Genomic DNA, 16195 nt, shown 5'->3' on the forward strand with positions numbered 1-16195 from the left:
CCTAGGTTGTAACGCGTTGACGCCACCAAGTGGCAAAGCTCATAACCCCACCAGACTTCCTGTAAACTTGCCCGTGCTGGGAAAAGTGATGTCACAAATGCACTGAGTCTCCCGTGACCCATCGCGCTCTCCGAGAATCGGTCATTTCGAACAAAAAATAGAGTCATTCGTTTAAAATAAAAACGTGTGATTGTCATTCGTAGAAGTGGATGATCATGTTTGACTTATTTCTGAACGTGAACGTAAATTTCAATTTTTATCGAAACATTCCTTTAAGACGGATTAGCATTTTGCAAATACCTCTGGTCCAATTGAACCATTCTGACCCCTTTCCGCCAAAAAGAGTCTCTGTTCCGTAGTCTGTTACGATGTGAGAAGGCGGAGTTTTTTCTCTGTTGCAAATGCTTCTCGCCAGCAGCAATATGTTCTACGTGGAAGTCATGTTCCTTCCTTTCTGTTCACCCCTAAGTTGAGACTGCAGTCAATGCAAGAAGCACGAGAGCTCGAGGTCGCTGCTTTGAAGCGCTCTTCCGCGAAACGAGCACTCGCGCTGGAAATGCATGCACGTTTCAAAGTCAGGAGCGTGGGCTAGCTCGCGCTTAAGCTTTGGCTGCGCTCTCAGCTTAAGGTGCAACCCCACCGTGCATGACGTTTTGGTGCTTTTCCGACGGCTTATAACGTTCTTTCTATGTATCTTACAATTATAAAGTTAGTGTCAAATTAAAGAGCAGTTTCTCAACAAAGCTTTAATGTCTTGATATCACGATTATTTTAGAGCGCAGCTCTTAGGGGCCCGTTTCCGGCTTGAGCGGCGTCGCCGTCGCCGTCGCCGTCGGCGTCGCCGTCGCCGTCGGCGTAACCGCGCGGTGCATCATGGGAAATGTCCCATAATGCACCGCGCGAGCCCCCCCACTGGGGTCACGTGACCTCGTGGGGGGTCACGTGACCCCCTCCTCAAGGTCACGTGACCCCCTCCTCGAGGTCACGTGACCCCCGCCGATGTCGCGTGACCCCCCGATGACGTCATCGTCACTGATGACGTCACCGGCATCCACATCGTCATCGTCATCATCACTGATGACGTCACCAGCATCCACATCGTCATCGTCATCATCACTGATGACGTCACCGGCATCCACATCGTCATCGACATCATCACTGATGACGTCACCGGCATCCGCATCGTCATCGTCATCATTACTGATGACGTCACCGGCATCCACATCGTCATCGTCATCATCACTGATGACGTCACCGGCATCCCCATCGTCATCGTCATCATCACTGATGACGTCACCGGCATCCACATCGTCATCGTCATCATCACTGATGACGTCACCGGCATCCATATCGTCATCGTCATCATCACTGATGACGTCACCGGCATCCGCATCGTCATCGTCATCATCACTGATGACGTCACCGGCATCCCCATCGTCATCGTCATCATCACTGATGTCACCGGCATCCACATCGTCATCGTCATCATCACTGATGACGTCACCGGCATCCACATTGTCATCGTCATCATCACTGATGACGTCACCGGCATCCACATCGTCATCGTCATCATCACTGACGACGTCACCGGCATCCGCATCGTCATCGTCATCATCACTGATGACGTCATCAGTGACGTCACTGATGTCGTCACCGGCATCCGCATCGTCATCGTCATCATCACTGATGACGTCATCAGCGACGTCACTGATGACGTCACCGACATTCGCATCGTCATCGTCATCATCACTGGTGAAGCCATCAGTGACGTCACTAATGACGTCATCGGTACCCGCATCGTCATCGTCACGGATGACGTCATCAGTGACGTCAGTGATGACATCATCGGCATTGGGGGTCACGTGACCCCCAAGGTCACGTGACCCCCCCCTGGTTAGTTTACCCCCCCCCCCGTGCCCTTCCCTCCTCCTCCTCAAGAGCTGCGCTCTAATTCGGCGTTACAGGGAATTGTAAGCGGCTTTCATTTTTTGGTTGTTAGTTAATTATTTAGCTTTTAACAGACCACAGTCTCTATGTTAAAAAAAAAATTATTTCTCGAGTTATAACGTCCCATCGTCCACGATATTTTACGTGAGCGTTCAGTTAGATGTAATAAAATAAAAAAGTAAGCCACGAACTGTACAAATAATGTATATTTTGAAATAAAAAATAAAGTTTAAAATTGTAATATTTTATGGCGTTATAAAAACGGAATCACGTCAACTAATCAAAATAACGAGACATTAAGTTATGAAGCATCCTTCGACATTACATTTTCCAGAACTTCCATAGCGATATATTACACGCTAAGAATGTTATATAAGACCTCAAACTTTTCCCATTCAGTTACGGCAAATTGTAGTTTCTTAATATAAAGTACAGATGGCGACACATGTTCAAGAACAGCTTGATGTGCATTTTCCGTCGTGTGCCGCTTGGAACGCCACGTGAAAGACAGAAAAAGCGCCAGATGTCAGGGTGTCAGATGCCTGGATGCCCGCAGTGAGCGAGCTAGAGATGTGAGAACAACAAGTGCGAGGCTGCGGGTGTACCACAGCTACTTTTGCGCGCGTTCTACTGTGCGTCGGTACACATGCCCGACGCGATCCAAATGAAATGGGCGCCATGAAATGCATTCTGCCATTTCAGATTTCGCCACGTATCCGAAAACATTTTAATGTTTTTATCACTTGCACAAATCATTTACCATATCAAACTATGCTTGTCGGAATGGTTCGACTATATTTTGTTTCAAAAACCACCTCGGTGGCTCTTAAGTGGCAATGACATTAAAACGTCTCAGTTCCTCTCAGCCAACGCGCTGGCCTATGAATCTATATTTGTCGGGTTTAAATATCGGTCGAGGTGCCCGCAATCCGACGGAGGCCAATGTGAGATTTCGGTTGCACGTCAAAAGATCTACGGTTAGTCAAAATAAACCCGCAATATTTTTTTTTTATTTGGGCGTGTTAAGTGCTTTTTGTTGGTTTGCCTTGTGAAACCCTAAGATCTAAATATTTGCTTTGCTTTACCTTAGTTCGGAGCGCAACCAACGCTACGGGCTGATGAAGCCACTGAAGCAGCGCCAAGAGCGCGAAGTTAAGCTGTTCGTTCTCTTTCTGTGCCTCTGCGGTCGGGCTAAACTAGACCCACTAAATGAGCTACGCTTCATACAGATATGGATGCTTAAAATGATGGTTGTCAGTTATCTGAAGCTTTATCTGAAATCACAGGAAACGCTTTTCCGTCCTCCACAAATGTCTAAACAGTTAGCGACAAAGCAAAGCAATATTACGTGAGCTTCCTGTCACCGAAAGTATTGCTGAGGAAGTCGCACTTTTGAATCATGACGACCGGCAGTTGCATTTGATTTGTTACTAACCACCAACATGGCGGCGCCCAAAACAATATTGGGGGAAAAATTGCCGATACTCTAAGTGTAGCTCATTTGGTCTAGCTCACAGGATAAATCAAGTACGGTGGGGATCGTAAGCCGAGTGTGTTGTGGCACCGCAGATCAGAGCAGGTGGAGAAATGCTCGAGCGCGAGCTCCGTTCAAAGCACGGAGCTCCCGCTGCAGAGCGCGCAGGGACTAAATCCCCTAGATGTATTTGCGTTGGTCTTTCAAACAAACTCAATGGTGCCAGTGCACGAGGTCCGTGTCTCGACCGGCCCTTGGACACAAATGGCGACGCGGCGCTAATACATTCAAGTTGCCCGTGTGGCACGCGTGCCACACGGGCAACTCGAATGTCATTTACAACGAATGACATTCATGTGATCAACGAATCGGCTCGCGATCTGTCGCGCGTGGAACGCCCCACGCTCGGAGTGTCGCGCGCTGATTCTCCGATTCTTCAAATGTCATTCGTTCTAAATGGAATTCGAGTTGCCCGTGTGGCACGGGCACCGTGGGCACGGGTATATATTGACTGGCCCTTGAAAGCAAATGGCGGCGGAGCACTCGCTCGTGGCACGTGTCTTGCGCGTTTTCACAAAATTGGTTGGCGGTACTTGTAAAAAACGCCTTTCTCAAGGGGCTTTAGCAGGGACCCTGGGTTCAGTCGCCCATCTGCATCCTACCGTCGAGCGATCGTGTATCACATATACTGCGTAATGCACGTTAAAGACCCCGAGCTAACAGTTGCACTGCACTTTTTATAACCTTCATCGGGTAACCATGTCGTCCTACGAAATTGCTGCTTTCTAAAAAACTAACGACTAATTTTGAATGCGCCGTTACATCGCATTTTTAATGTGTGTTCGCGTTCTTTTTTATTTTTATTTTTTGTCTACATCTTTGATTATGTGGCTCTTACTTATAATGAAAAAGACTATAGTTGTCAGTCTTCTGGAAAAATATTATATAACTAAGAAAATGGTACGTGAATGTAAAAGTAAAAAAAAAATAAAAACGCATAGGCGCACTTAATAAAAATAATTGAAATAATAGAATCGATTATAATTGTGTTTTCAAAGGTTTGAGCGCCCCAAACGCTATAAAAGCAAGCTCGGTGCTTTGGATGGTGCGCTTGTTCACTGGAAGTGTAGTTCAGGACAGTATGCTCGCACTTGTATGTTCCGCTTCGCTCGCAAGATAAAACCAAATACTTTATTGGTAATGTATTTAGTAAGACAAAGCTTACCTTCACGTGGGAAAAACTCGTTCTAAGCACGCGACTGCTGGCATGCAGTGAGTACTCATAATCGGCGCCGAGATGATTGGTGGCTGTCACCAGGTGGAGTTTTTCTACCAAACCAGAGCTAGAATGTTTCCTTCTTTCTTTTGTAAGCAATCAGGAGAAACTTACACCAAATTTGAGCGCAATAAATTACTATGAGCATTCAAACACAATAGCCTGAGCAATATATGCGTACAAGCTTTAGCTTTTGATGCACCCTTAACTTTCGACACGCTCAACGTTAGTGTAAAACGTAGGGCTGTTTCATTCTTAATCAGCGTACCATATGCGTGCTTACACTATATTTATACAACGTCAAAGCCTACCCGTTTGCATCGTTTTCATTTTTGCACACCACTACTTGCGCGCATGAATCACCAAATTAAGACTGGCACAGGATGTCACAAAAACAATTTACATGGTTGTTTTTTTACCGCAAAAATAAACTACGTATTGCCTAACGCTCATTCTCCGCCCAAAGGTAGCGCTAGGTCACAACCAGATGCCAAAGTTTCATCCCGAACGGACACCTTATTCAAAAGTTATAAGTGATTTTCTGAAAATTCCAATGGGAAAAATGGAGCCCATTTTTGGCCTTTTTTTCGTTTCTGGTGCCCATAGAGCCCCATGTATTCAAAAACTCCGTCGGCCATTATTTTCCCATTGAACTTTTCAGAAAAGCACTTATAATTTTTTAAGAAGGTATCGTATTGGGCTGAAGCTTTGACATCTGGTTTTACCTCTAGCGCTACCTATGGGCGGAGATTGAGCGTTTGGCGATGCCTAGTTTATTCTTGCGGTAAAAAGAAACCCTGTATTTTTTTCTTCTGTGACACCCTGGCAAGTTGCTTAAACTATGTGCAAAAGCTATCAACAGACCCAGAATCTTTGCATGGTCAGTCATTGCATTTATCACCGAATTCGTATTAAAATTAATAATTATTCTTTATTGCTGTGAGTTTATTTTTAACCTCGGCATTTTTTATTATGACCCCCGCACCAGTCCAACTTTGGGTTTACCAAACTCAATATCTAAACCTGAGTGTCATTTTGTGTGTTTTCCAGTCTCGTGGTTTGGGTCAAAATAAACACCCAGCTACCTAAATGAGACACCTGACCGCCCAAAAAATAGTCTTTTCTTTTGGGTAGTTAATTCCTCAAGCTAGAATTTTGGAAACCAGATTATGACGTCATCACGTTTTGCTGGAAATCCACAAAGATCCAAACACATGCACGTTAAAAGGGCCGGCCCGTCATATTGCCGCCCGCAGAGCCGAGAAAGCAACGCTCGGTCACGGACTTCTAGAAGATTCGCGTTCATTCTTGAACCGGACGGAACTTTCGCCCTGTTTTCTTGTCCTCGAAAGTGCCAGTTCATCCTCGCCCCGAACGCGCGACTCTCAAACCTTTTTTGCCGAACGTTCGAGATGGTGACGTGACACACTCTAGATAAGCAGCTGCCAGCGACCTTGTCGAGTCAGTCTCGCTCTCGCTCTTTGTTACGCTGCCGAATCGCCGCCTGCTTTTCTGCTGCCTCGACGCTCTTTGTTTACTTTTTTTTTTTTTTTGTTTGGAACAAGTTCGCCGATTAAACCTTTATTTTTCAGTTCACTGTTCGTCCTCTCGTCACCTTCATTCGTATCCGTATAAATCTGATCACATTGTAATATGTCATTGGCCTCTGAAATCTCCGATAACGGCGCACAGGCAATTTTATATTGTTCAACGCGTCGGTAGTTTTGTTTTGCATGTGTCTCGCCATTTGGCTCAGGACGATTTTCGCGTTTTGTTCGGCCTACGTTTGCTGGAGACGTGAGCTCGGAGCGTGGCAACTGGCCCCCTTGCACGAGAACTGGCGCAGCCGTGCGCGTTCCGAAGAAAGCTCGTGCAGAGAAAACCAAGCAAGGGACCAGGGATGTCAAATTCTGGTCATACATCAGCACGCGGCTCTGACGTCACGCAGCTACGGTGGCGCTGTCGACGGCACTGCGCATGCGCAGACGCTTCACTTCACGCGAATCTGGTTTCTACGCACGCGCAGTGCCCACACCTGGTGTGGGCAAACCCGGGCTTGTTTGTAAACAGCGTGTGCGCCACCACACACGATTTCTCGCATTGATGTACAGACCTAAAAGGCGATCCCACCGCCATCTGTTGGTTCAGAATCACACTAACCAGGGGTGGGGTTGCACCTTAAAGGTGTATCCACACGACGGACCAAATTGCTGTTTTGGTCCGCGGGCCGCGCATCACGTGATCTTACGTCACCGCTTTTCGAGGTCCGCCGGCGGTCCGCGGCCCGCGCTTGTGAGAAATGCCAAGCCAGTTTTCTCGCCCGGACCTTGGCGGCGGACCGCGGCGTTTTTAGTATAATTGAAGTGCTAAGTCTGGCAACAAGCTGACTTTTGTTTGGATTGGAATCCAAATCCAAAGTCGTGTTCTTTTGGCGCCAACTGTTGAAGACGAAGACGACAAACCTTTTGTTGTGCGACGATGGCGGCATGGTGCAACGATGCAACTTTTTACTTCATTGCGCTCGTGGAGCGATTTCCCGCTCTGTGGGACAATAGATGCATGCCCTTTCCGGTTCACTTAAGTCCTCCTCGTCTTCAATAGTCAACGCCAAAGCCACCGCGGCCAAAAGTCTCTTTCGTTCAACCTCCATCTTGGCTCCTTACAAATAGCCTCAAAGCAGCTCGTTGCACGCGTTTGGCGGAGCTGTGAGGTCGAGGGTTAGACCGGCCCGTTCACTCTGTCGTCTGCTCTTTTGGTCCGCCGTGTGGATGCTCATTGCACCCGGGCGGCCCGCGGGCCGCGCATCACGTGATCTATCGGTCCGCGGCCCGGTCCGTCGTGTGGATACACCTTAAAGGGGTCATGAAACGATTTTCCTACTTCTTCCTCCTTAGCTTTAATACTCAACTCAGATGCGAATTGTGAAATCACGTCGTCGTGACATTCCTTCGGCACTGGTGCGATGGCTCCTATACTTCGTCTCACCTTAGCATGGACTATTGTGCTAAAAGCGCGAGCTATTTCCTTTGGATCACGCTTGGGCTGCTGCACAAGCGCTCCTGCAGCGGGTGCTCCAGCCAAGTCAGTCGAGGCTACCCGCTCGCGCTTGTACAGCCTTCGCAGTTAGTCCATGCTAAGGTGAGACGAAGTATAGCTTCCACCGTGCTTCCTATGCACACCATAGAACTTGTCATTCCCCAGTGACGATAAGTTCTGTCAGGGCACTCATTGGCCACGAACGCGAATCCAAATATTCGTCGACGGATTGATTGTTGACGAGCGCATACGTCTGAGTGACGCAGTTCTCGTGTCCAATGCGTGAGCTGGGCTCTGCTGACGTCAGTTTGGCGCCGGTGACGCGCTTTTGGAACCGCGGATGTATCATAGTGAAAAGGCGGAGAGCTTTCGAAGGCAAGAAGGTACAAAATAGCCCGCTATATTTTCAAATGTTCGTACCGAAAAGCTGGCTTTTGACTTTCTAGCCTCTTTCTTTTGGCCAACTAAGCGATATGCGATTAGTAAAGTCCCAATTTAAAATCATTCATTCCAACCAAAAATTCGTTTCATGGCCTTTTTAAGGTTGAACACAGTAGAGCCTAGCGAAATGTTCCGTATTGCCATACTTTCTGGACTAGAGTCCGCGGATTATACACATTTGGAAGTTAAAATTTTACGCGGACTATACGGGAATCTAGTTTTTCAAGATCGCTCATTATGACGAGACGTGAGGAATGTCGTGAATGAAAGAGTACGTTAATGATGATTTATGTATGATGCGTATGTATGATGAGTGCGACGTGTTTGGGGAAAGCGGGGCAGTAGAGTAATTTAAATGGGACCCCGCACTGATATCCACCTGTTGTACACGTCGTGGCCGGGAAACAAGTTTCTTGGGTTGCTATTTTTCAAATTCAACGCTCTGTCTAAATTCTCGTTAAAGAAAAAACAACTTCCGCCGATGTACAACTTGTCTGGCAGTTTGTGACAACTCAAGAATAATTAAGAAATAATCAATTTTATTAGATCTTCTGGAGCAATGATCTTGGTGATGGCACACCGAAATTTACACACACTACAAATTACGCATGAAAACTGAAAACACACACAAAAAAGAACACAATGAATAAATTAACAAACAAGCACACAAACGCGCGCGTTCGCACACACACACGCACGCACGCACGCACGCACGCACGCACGCACGCACGCACGCACGCACGCACGCACGCACACCCACACACACACACAAACAACATTGCACACCGAGCAGAAGTGCGCAACATGAATATAAGCAAAAAAAAAACTCACATCTTGACATAGAGAATTGAAGCGATTTGCGACATAGTACAAAAGTTTATGACATTAGGTCCATGACTTTATTCAAGACAAAAAGAAAATGTTGATTTCAGTACCTCTCAGGCACAAGAAAGTACACATTTCATATATATAGCAACAAAAAAAAAAAACTGCACAGGCACGATTTTGAGGCTATAGCGGTTCGAATAATTCGTGTAACTTATAATATATATATATATATATATTAGTATGCGTTAGTTTAAATGCATGTAAAAACGCGCTTCTCTACCGTAAAAAAATGGACTAACACCGTAACCGTTATATACCCTAAGAAACCTGGAGTGTCTGCTCTCTCGCAAAGCACTGAGTGAGACAATTGCCACAATATACGGAGAGACTCTCAGTGCAATTTTCATGCTTAGTGCCAAAGCGCAGACCGTTTTTCGCGTAGCTGTAGGTGAACTACTTTTTCAGTAACTTGCAGAGAAAAGACAGCGTACATTCGTACATGGAATTGGGCAGTGACGCCACTTTTACCTGCCTGCGACAGAACAAATAGCACAAACCAAGAGCGGGGAGTCGTGGCACGAATCGTGCCTGACTTACCGTGTTTTTTTGGTGTGTGTGTCTGTGTTGCTTTTTTTATATAAAACTTCCGAATAACTGCATATGGCAATTATTGCGGCTAGTCGGACCCGATTCCTAGAGCGAAAGTCCCCAAAAATGTGCTCTTCACATTTTTGTTTTATTAGTTTCACACGGAGTTTTATAAAAGAAAATACAATGGAAATACACTGGTAATGTGTCTGAAGTTAAAAAACAAGCCTTATTTGAGTTTTTTTTTTTTTTTTTATCTGTCAACGCCTTAGTTTTTGACAGCTGAAGGCCGACCCGCAAGAATCGTCTTCTGCCGGGCAGAAAACCGGTTCCCAGTTTCCTTCTCTCCATTACCTCTTTCACTCTTCCCTCCTCCTCTCCCCACAGAAGCGCGTCTCTGAGTTACTCCCCGCAAAAAGGAAGAGCGTTTCTCTTTTTCTCGAATGAAAAGGAGGAATTGAGGAAGAGTTTCCTCCTTTCTGCTTGTTGGTCGTGAGGGCGTGGCGAGTCCCGAACACCTGATTAGCGCTCCACAGCCAATCAGATTGCAGCATCCGCCGATATAAAAAGGCCGAAAGACGAACCGCGAAGCAAGAAGTGTAAACATAATAATCTATATGCTCTGCATTTCTCAGTTAATAGTGACTAAAGCCCAAAAGTGCTGAGGTTTGTTCATTTTCTGTAGCACCGTTCGGTCAAAATACAAGGTTGTATAAGAACGTTCGAAAACGTGTTACGCTCAAGGTCATCATTAAACCTCCGCTCAACTACCAATAAAAAAACGAAAAAAAGCAAACTGAAAAGGTTGTTTCTTACCACGATAGAACATTCTGGCACGATGGCGCCATCTGTGAGGTGACCCTGGAACTGCATTTCACTAGAGCGAAGGTTTTGCGCTATTGGCGATATTGAATGCACGTAGTATCCATGAGAAATGGTCCTATATAATACGGTCAAAATAGTTTCGAGTCAAGAAAGGAAGAATGATGCGCGAAAAGAATAGAAAATATACGGAAAGGGTAAGTGTTCCATGACCACCCATAGATGGCGCCAGTGTGTTCACCGTCATAAGAAGTTTTAAGATGTTTTAAGGCTCACGGTCATAAGCAGTCGTAAATGTGTGGACCCGCCTTTACACGTCCCTCAAACCAATATTGTGCCTCTTCAGCTTTTAAAGGTCGTCCTGTCCATGTTGCTCGCAGGCCTGTTCCCGGAGTCCCACGGTATCGTGGACGACTACATGTACGACTCGGAGCGGCGCGAGTTTTTCCTGGGCCTGCCGCACGAGCACGCTGCCAGCGCCCACTGGTGGGACATGGCCGAGCCCGTCTGGCTGGCCGCCGAACGGCGCCGCCTGCGCTCGGCGGTGTACTGGTGGCCCGGCTGCGAAGTGGCACTGAACGAGACGCGGCCGGCCATCTGCATGCCACACCGGAGCCCCCACGGCTGGCACGCCCTGGACGCTGACTTCAGGCGAAAGCTGGACGAGGTGCTCGAGGTGTTCGACACCGACGAGCTCAGCCTCGCCATGCTCTACTACGGCGCCGTCGCGTACGCTGGTATGCTCGTCGGGGCTTCCACGCAGCCTCGACGAAACTTTAGTTCCTTAAATACAATTTTAGTTACGTTACTAGAACAACTCAGTTGAGAAACTGCCATAGAGCCTGCTTTGAAAAGATGGCTTCCCGATCCGTGCTCGAGAACCGAACTAATGGCGATCGCAACGCCGCCATTTCTCCCGCAGCGGCCACTCCGGGAACTGCACGCCTGCATGTATCGGTTCAGGTCTAGTCGCGCAAAGGCCGGTGGCGCCATCTCACATCGCCGGTCCGCAGTAGCAATATAAATTAACTTTCATGTTTTGACTAGTCGCTAAAGGGTTGCGCTGTTATCGTATTTAGTTTGGTCTCGCTGGACGGGAGCGGTCCGGGTTTGAAGGGTGAGTTTCCCAACTGAGTGTTTTATTTAGTAACGTTGGTTAAATAGAACCTTCTCAAAAGTCGCGCCATTACCCGTCCGCCATTGTTTGGACACGTCCTCTGAGCATGTATTGGATACAAAGCCTGCGTCAGTGTTGGGCGTGGACTCGGCAAACGCTCCGATCCAATCAAACGACAAGCTTTGTTCCAAAGGAATGGCAAACACAAACGTTTCTCGATGGACTTTTGAAAAGGGTCTAAAGCGCGAAACACATGTACGACGAAACCGTCCGATCCGACGTCCGACCGCGCAATACGTCGGTCGGAGGCGAGGGTTTTCAACGCCCTCCGATGCTACGAAAACCCTCTCCCCCCAAGGTCATTCCGGCAGTCCGCACGTCGGATCGGAAGGTTTCGTCGTACATGTGTTTCGCGCTTAATGTCGCGTTTGCGCTGACATCTTTGGAATAAGAAAAAACAGTGAGTACGCAGGCGAGCTGGTGGATGGTGATCATGATGTAGAAAACCTGAGACTGTGGTAAAAGCAGGGAAACTTGGTCGAAGAAAAAAGACAGGGGAAGATACGTTCTCTTCCCCTGTCCTTCTTCTTCGATTAAGTTTCCCTGCTTTTACCGCAGTCTCGGGTTTTCTACATCATTATCTTTGGAATCCTGAGCAATTTTCAATGCAGCTAGAATCCTTACTACAGCAGCAAAATGATTATATAATCTCTGTAAACTTTTTTTTTTTCTGGCACACAGAGTGAATGACGTTGGACATTGTGATTTTTGAAAGAGCAAAGAGGAATACATTTTCGAGATAAATGAAAACGCGGTTGTCGTTTCTTATCGAAAGTCATTCTAGTTACATTTTAAATTTTGAAGAAAAAAAACATTTTTGAAAAGAAAGATAGTGCAAACGACAAGCTTGCCTTGTCTACTTTCTCTTCAAGTTTCCTTCTCAGTCTCAGGGTTTAAGATCAACTCGCGCCCGCACTTTGACCTTTCTTTTTTTTTTTTTTTTTAAGATCATTGATTATTGAAGCGGCCGAGGCCAAAACTGACGTTTCTCCCACTTTTCGAAGATGGCATGTTTAACCGCTCACTGGGAGTTTTCGCGCAGGCCACTTCAGTCAATAGCTTGAAAACAAAAAATCCGCCACGCTTTCCATTTGCGCTCTCTTCCATTTCAAAAATGCTCCCGAAACTTTTTTTTTTCTTTTTGAGGGGGGGGGGGGGGGGGGGGGGGGGGGGGTCAGAATTGAAAATTTGACCGCGAAACTGTGCTCGAATTGAGATGAAAACACATATGTATTGAAAGATATCCGTGCAAATTTGGTTTTTTATTCTGCACTAAAGTTAATAATGCAAAAAAAAGAAATAGTAAACATGTTAATGACCATTTCGTCAGCTTGTTAAGACCTGCTTTTCTAAGGTAGACAATCTTATATATGTTTAAAAATAATTATTCTAAATTTTCAATCACTCTCGTTGGTTGGCGGTATTTCGCTGTGTGCTTTCAAGTAAGTTATAAAAGCGTTTCAAGGTAAACGGCACATATCGTGCATATCTACTTGGCTGGCGAAAAACGGGACTCCATAGAGCATTTCATTACAGGTCACTTTCGAGGTCCCGAGAGCAAAGAACGTCACAAGGCTCTGTTGGAATTCGACAATCACCTCAACTACCTCCTGGACAAGCTGGAGGCGTTGAATCTCACTGAAAAAGTAAGCTGACTCTTACAATAAATAAACCTGAACAGCAAAATATCCTTTAAAACGTTTGTGAAATAATAGCAAAATTTGAATGCCGGAGTGCCTCGGTAATTTTCTTTTTAGAATGGCGTCACTCTCTGTAGTACCCATAGCCGAGAGCACGCGATCGCTAAAAGATAAAAAAATATATTTGCCCCGCGAAACGGTGGCGAAACACCCGTAGAAACTAAAAGCTCGAGGCGGGAGGCGCTTTTTAATGCGCACCAGAAAAAAGCACGGAAAGAAGTATCGTGCGACGAAACGACCTGATGTCACCAACTAATACAAAGTCCTGCCCGCGTTAAGGTACCTTAATGTATACACGAGACTTACAGGGAACAAGTAACAACAACAATAAATTCTGTAACTTGTATGTGCATGATATATGGGGTACAAGTAAAAAAAAAACCTTATGTAACTTGCATATGCAGATATATGGCACACGCGAAACTTTTATGCTGGCTTAAATGGACATATTATATTTTCTAAAGTACAATGACAATTGCCACGAGAAAAAAAAAACTACGAATGTAACGTATTCGCTTAAAGATAACGTGGTAACTTTTTTGAGAAACAAGAGCCATGCATATAATTTCCTACGTAGTACCTGGAAGGACGGCCGCGGGATGAGGAAAGGAGACCGCTGAATAAGCAGAAGAAAATAAAAAAAGTAACTGAATGCTTTTCGCCATGTCCGAGGACTTGTTACGTGCGCGTGCGTCGGCGAGAAACTTCGCCGACGTACGGCGCAGAGCGAGGTGAGAATTCGGAGACATCGTCGAAATATATCTGCAGTCTTCGCATTCAGTTTGAGCTTGCTTCAGTAAACTGCAGAGAAGGAAACTAATTGCGACCGATATTGTACAAAATGCGATAGAGGCTGATCACCAGTGGAATTTAACTGACAGTATACCTTGTGCGTTGACCACGGCTGGGACGAAGGGTGAACACGTGACAAGTGTGGGTATGCTAACATACTTAGTACTAACCGCTTTACCGTCTGGCGCTACTGTGCCGCAGCGCTGATATTGGCGAGGAGATCTAACTGTAGGGGACGCTTTGTCCAGCTTGCTTTCCCCAGAGCTCGGTGTTTACCCAAGATAAGGCGCCTGATTTTTTGCATCATCTTCCTGGGTGCAGCGCGGAGCAGAGTGTAACGTCAAAAGTGTTGAGAATAAGTGGAGTGACATTGGCGGGACGCGACAAGCCTGATCTCTCCCAGAAGCAGTCGTCAGAGTATGCGAGCTTGGCGTGCAACTCGACCCTAATGCTGAGCAGGTTCTGGACAGATTGTTTTGACTGGAAGGGGACGATCTCAGGTGCGGAACCCGGAGTCGGGGCTGTGGCTCGCTGATCGCATAGCCCAGAGGAAACACACTTGGAGTGGGGCTGCTGAAGTAGAACTTTTATGTACATTGAATATACAGGTAGCTGGTCGACAGTTTGACCGGCGTCCTCGGGCTTTCTGAGCCCATGTTACATAGCTCACCGAGGAAGAGAAGGCCCTCTGATATCACCGACAGAACCCCCCCCCCACACGCACACACACACGTACACAAACACACACACACACACACACACACAAAACAAACAAACAAAACCGGTGTTTCTCCTTGCGAGGGCTGGCGGTCCGTCTCGTGGATTCCGGAACACGTTTTTTTGTTGTTGTTGTTGTATGTTTTTTTGTGTGTGTGTGTGTGTGTTTAGAGCTCCCAGCGAAGGCCACTACCGGCCCGATGTCTCAAGGGTTCTGCGCCCCGGGTGCAGTAGGCTGATCTGGGGCGTTCTCCCCTTCAGTGCTCCCATGGAAACAAAACAAGAAGCACGGTGCATGCTGCATTGTTCACGTAAACGCCGAAGTATAGCTGCTACAAGAAACTCGGGCGACAGAGGAACAAGAGCTTCAGCCGAACGCCGACGGAGTGTTCCGCTACGTCAGCCGAGCGCTGCGTCATTCTTTTTGTTGTCTTCATGGATATAGTTCTAGATTTAGCTGCTTGCGGCGCAGTGATTGGATCGTCTCAATAGGGATCGCCAAGGTGAGGGTGTCGTATTACGCCTTTCTAAGAGAGGTGACCATATAGTGTAGCACGATCCTCACTCGGTCAAAAAATAGTAAACCTCGTGCCACAAAATAAAAAAAAAAACGCGCAAATGCATCGAAATGTGTATTCGAAGCCAACTGCGTACAAGTCAGAGCAGCTTTCGTTACAGATTGCAGAGATAGAGCGTACACGCAACGTCAAATATTACAACTGCGCCCATGTATCTTTATGTTTCAGGTGACGTTGATGGTCGTCTCCGACCACGGAATCGCGAACACGTCTCCGGACTCAACCACGCCGATTCATTTGGAGAAATACTCGCCTTTCATCAAGTATATGCTCAACTTTGGTTCGCATGCCATGGTGCTGCCAAGAAATGACATGTTTCTGCCGGTAAGAGCCAGAGATCTTTCCTTTTTTAAAGATCTTTAAAAGCAGCGGTGAGTAAATGTACCGTGATTTCCGCGGTTGGGCTTTATAAATTCCATACTCGCTCATCGGTGGTATGCACTGTTTGCCATATGAAAGACAATTTTAAAAGCGTTGCTTCGACGCTTTGAGTGTCTCATTAAAGTCAGTAATTGGTTGCTGGCTTCTATGAAAATACAAACAAGTTTTCATTAAAGTGCCCGATGTTTGCTTGTCTGACTTTGTTTGAAAAAAATAAAATCCAACTTGTCTTAGTGAAAAAAACCTGGAGTGGAGAGGAGAAATAGTGGCAAAGATGTGAAGGGATTCCGAAAGGACGGTGACAAATATTGACGAATACGATTAGTTTTACACTTTCCCAAAGAAAGTTTATGTCTAAAAATCATCGTCAGAGTAAAGCAAACCTGGACAGCTTCTTTTTTTTTTTCATTTTATTCAGGGTAATAACGAACAATGCTG

At 46.4% G+C, this 16195-nt stretch overlaps 1 protein-coding gene across 1 annotated transcript in view; it reads left to right on the top strand.

The window, feature by feature from the left end:
• The window catches only part of LOC115308811 (glycerophosphocholine cholinephosphodiesterase ENPP6), a 75817-nt gene that overhangs the window by 48404 nt on the left and 11218 nt on the right, over nucleotides 1-16195 (top strand). Inside the window, exons 2-4 of the mRNA XM_029966889.3 lie at nucleotides 10793-11149; nucleotides 13126-13235; nucleotides 15545-15700. Of these exons, the coding sequence (XP_029822749.2) occupies nucleotides 10793-11149; nucleotides 13126-13235; nucleotides 15545-15700 (623 nt within the window). The remainder of the gene's footprint in view (nucleotides 1-10792; nucleotides 11150-13125; nucleotides 13236-15544; nucleotides 15701-16195) is intronic.

The sequence above is a fragment of the Ixodes scapularis genome, unplaced genomic scaffold, assembly GCF_016920785.2.
Source record: "Ixodes scapularis isolate PalLabHiFi unplaced genomic scaffold, ASM1692078v2 PGA_scaffold0__279_contigs__length_252992795, whole genome shotgun sequence".
Lineage (NCBI taxonomy): Eukaryota > Metazoa > Arthropoda > Arachnida > Ixodida > Ixodidae > Ixodes > Ixodes scapularis.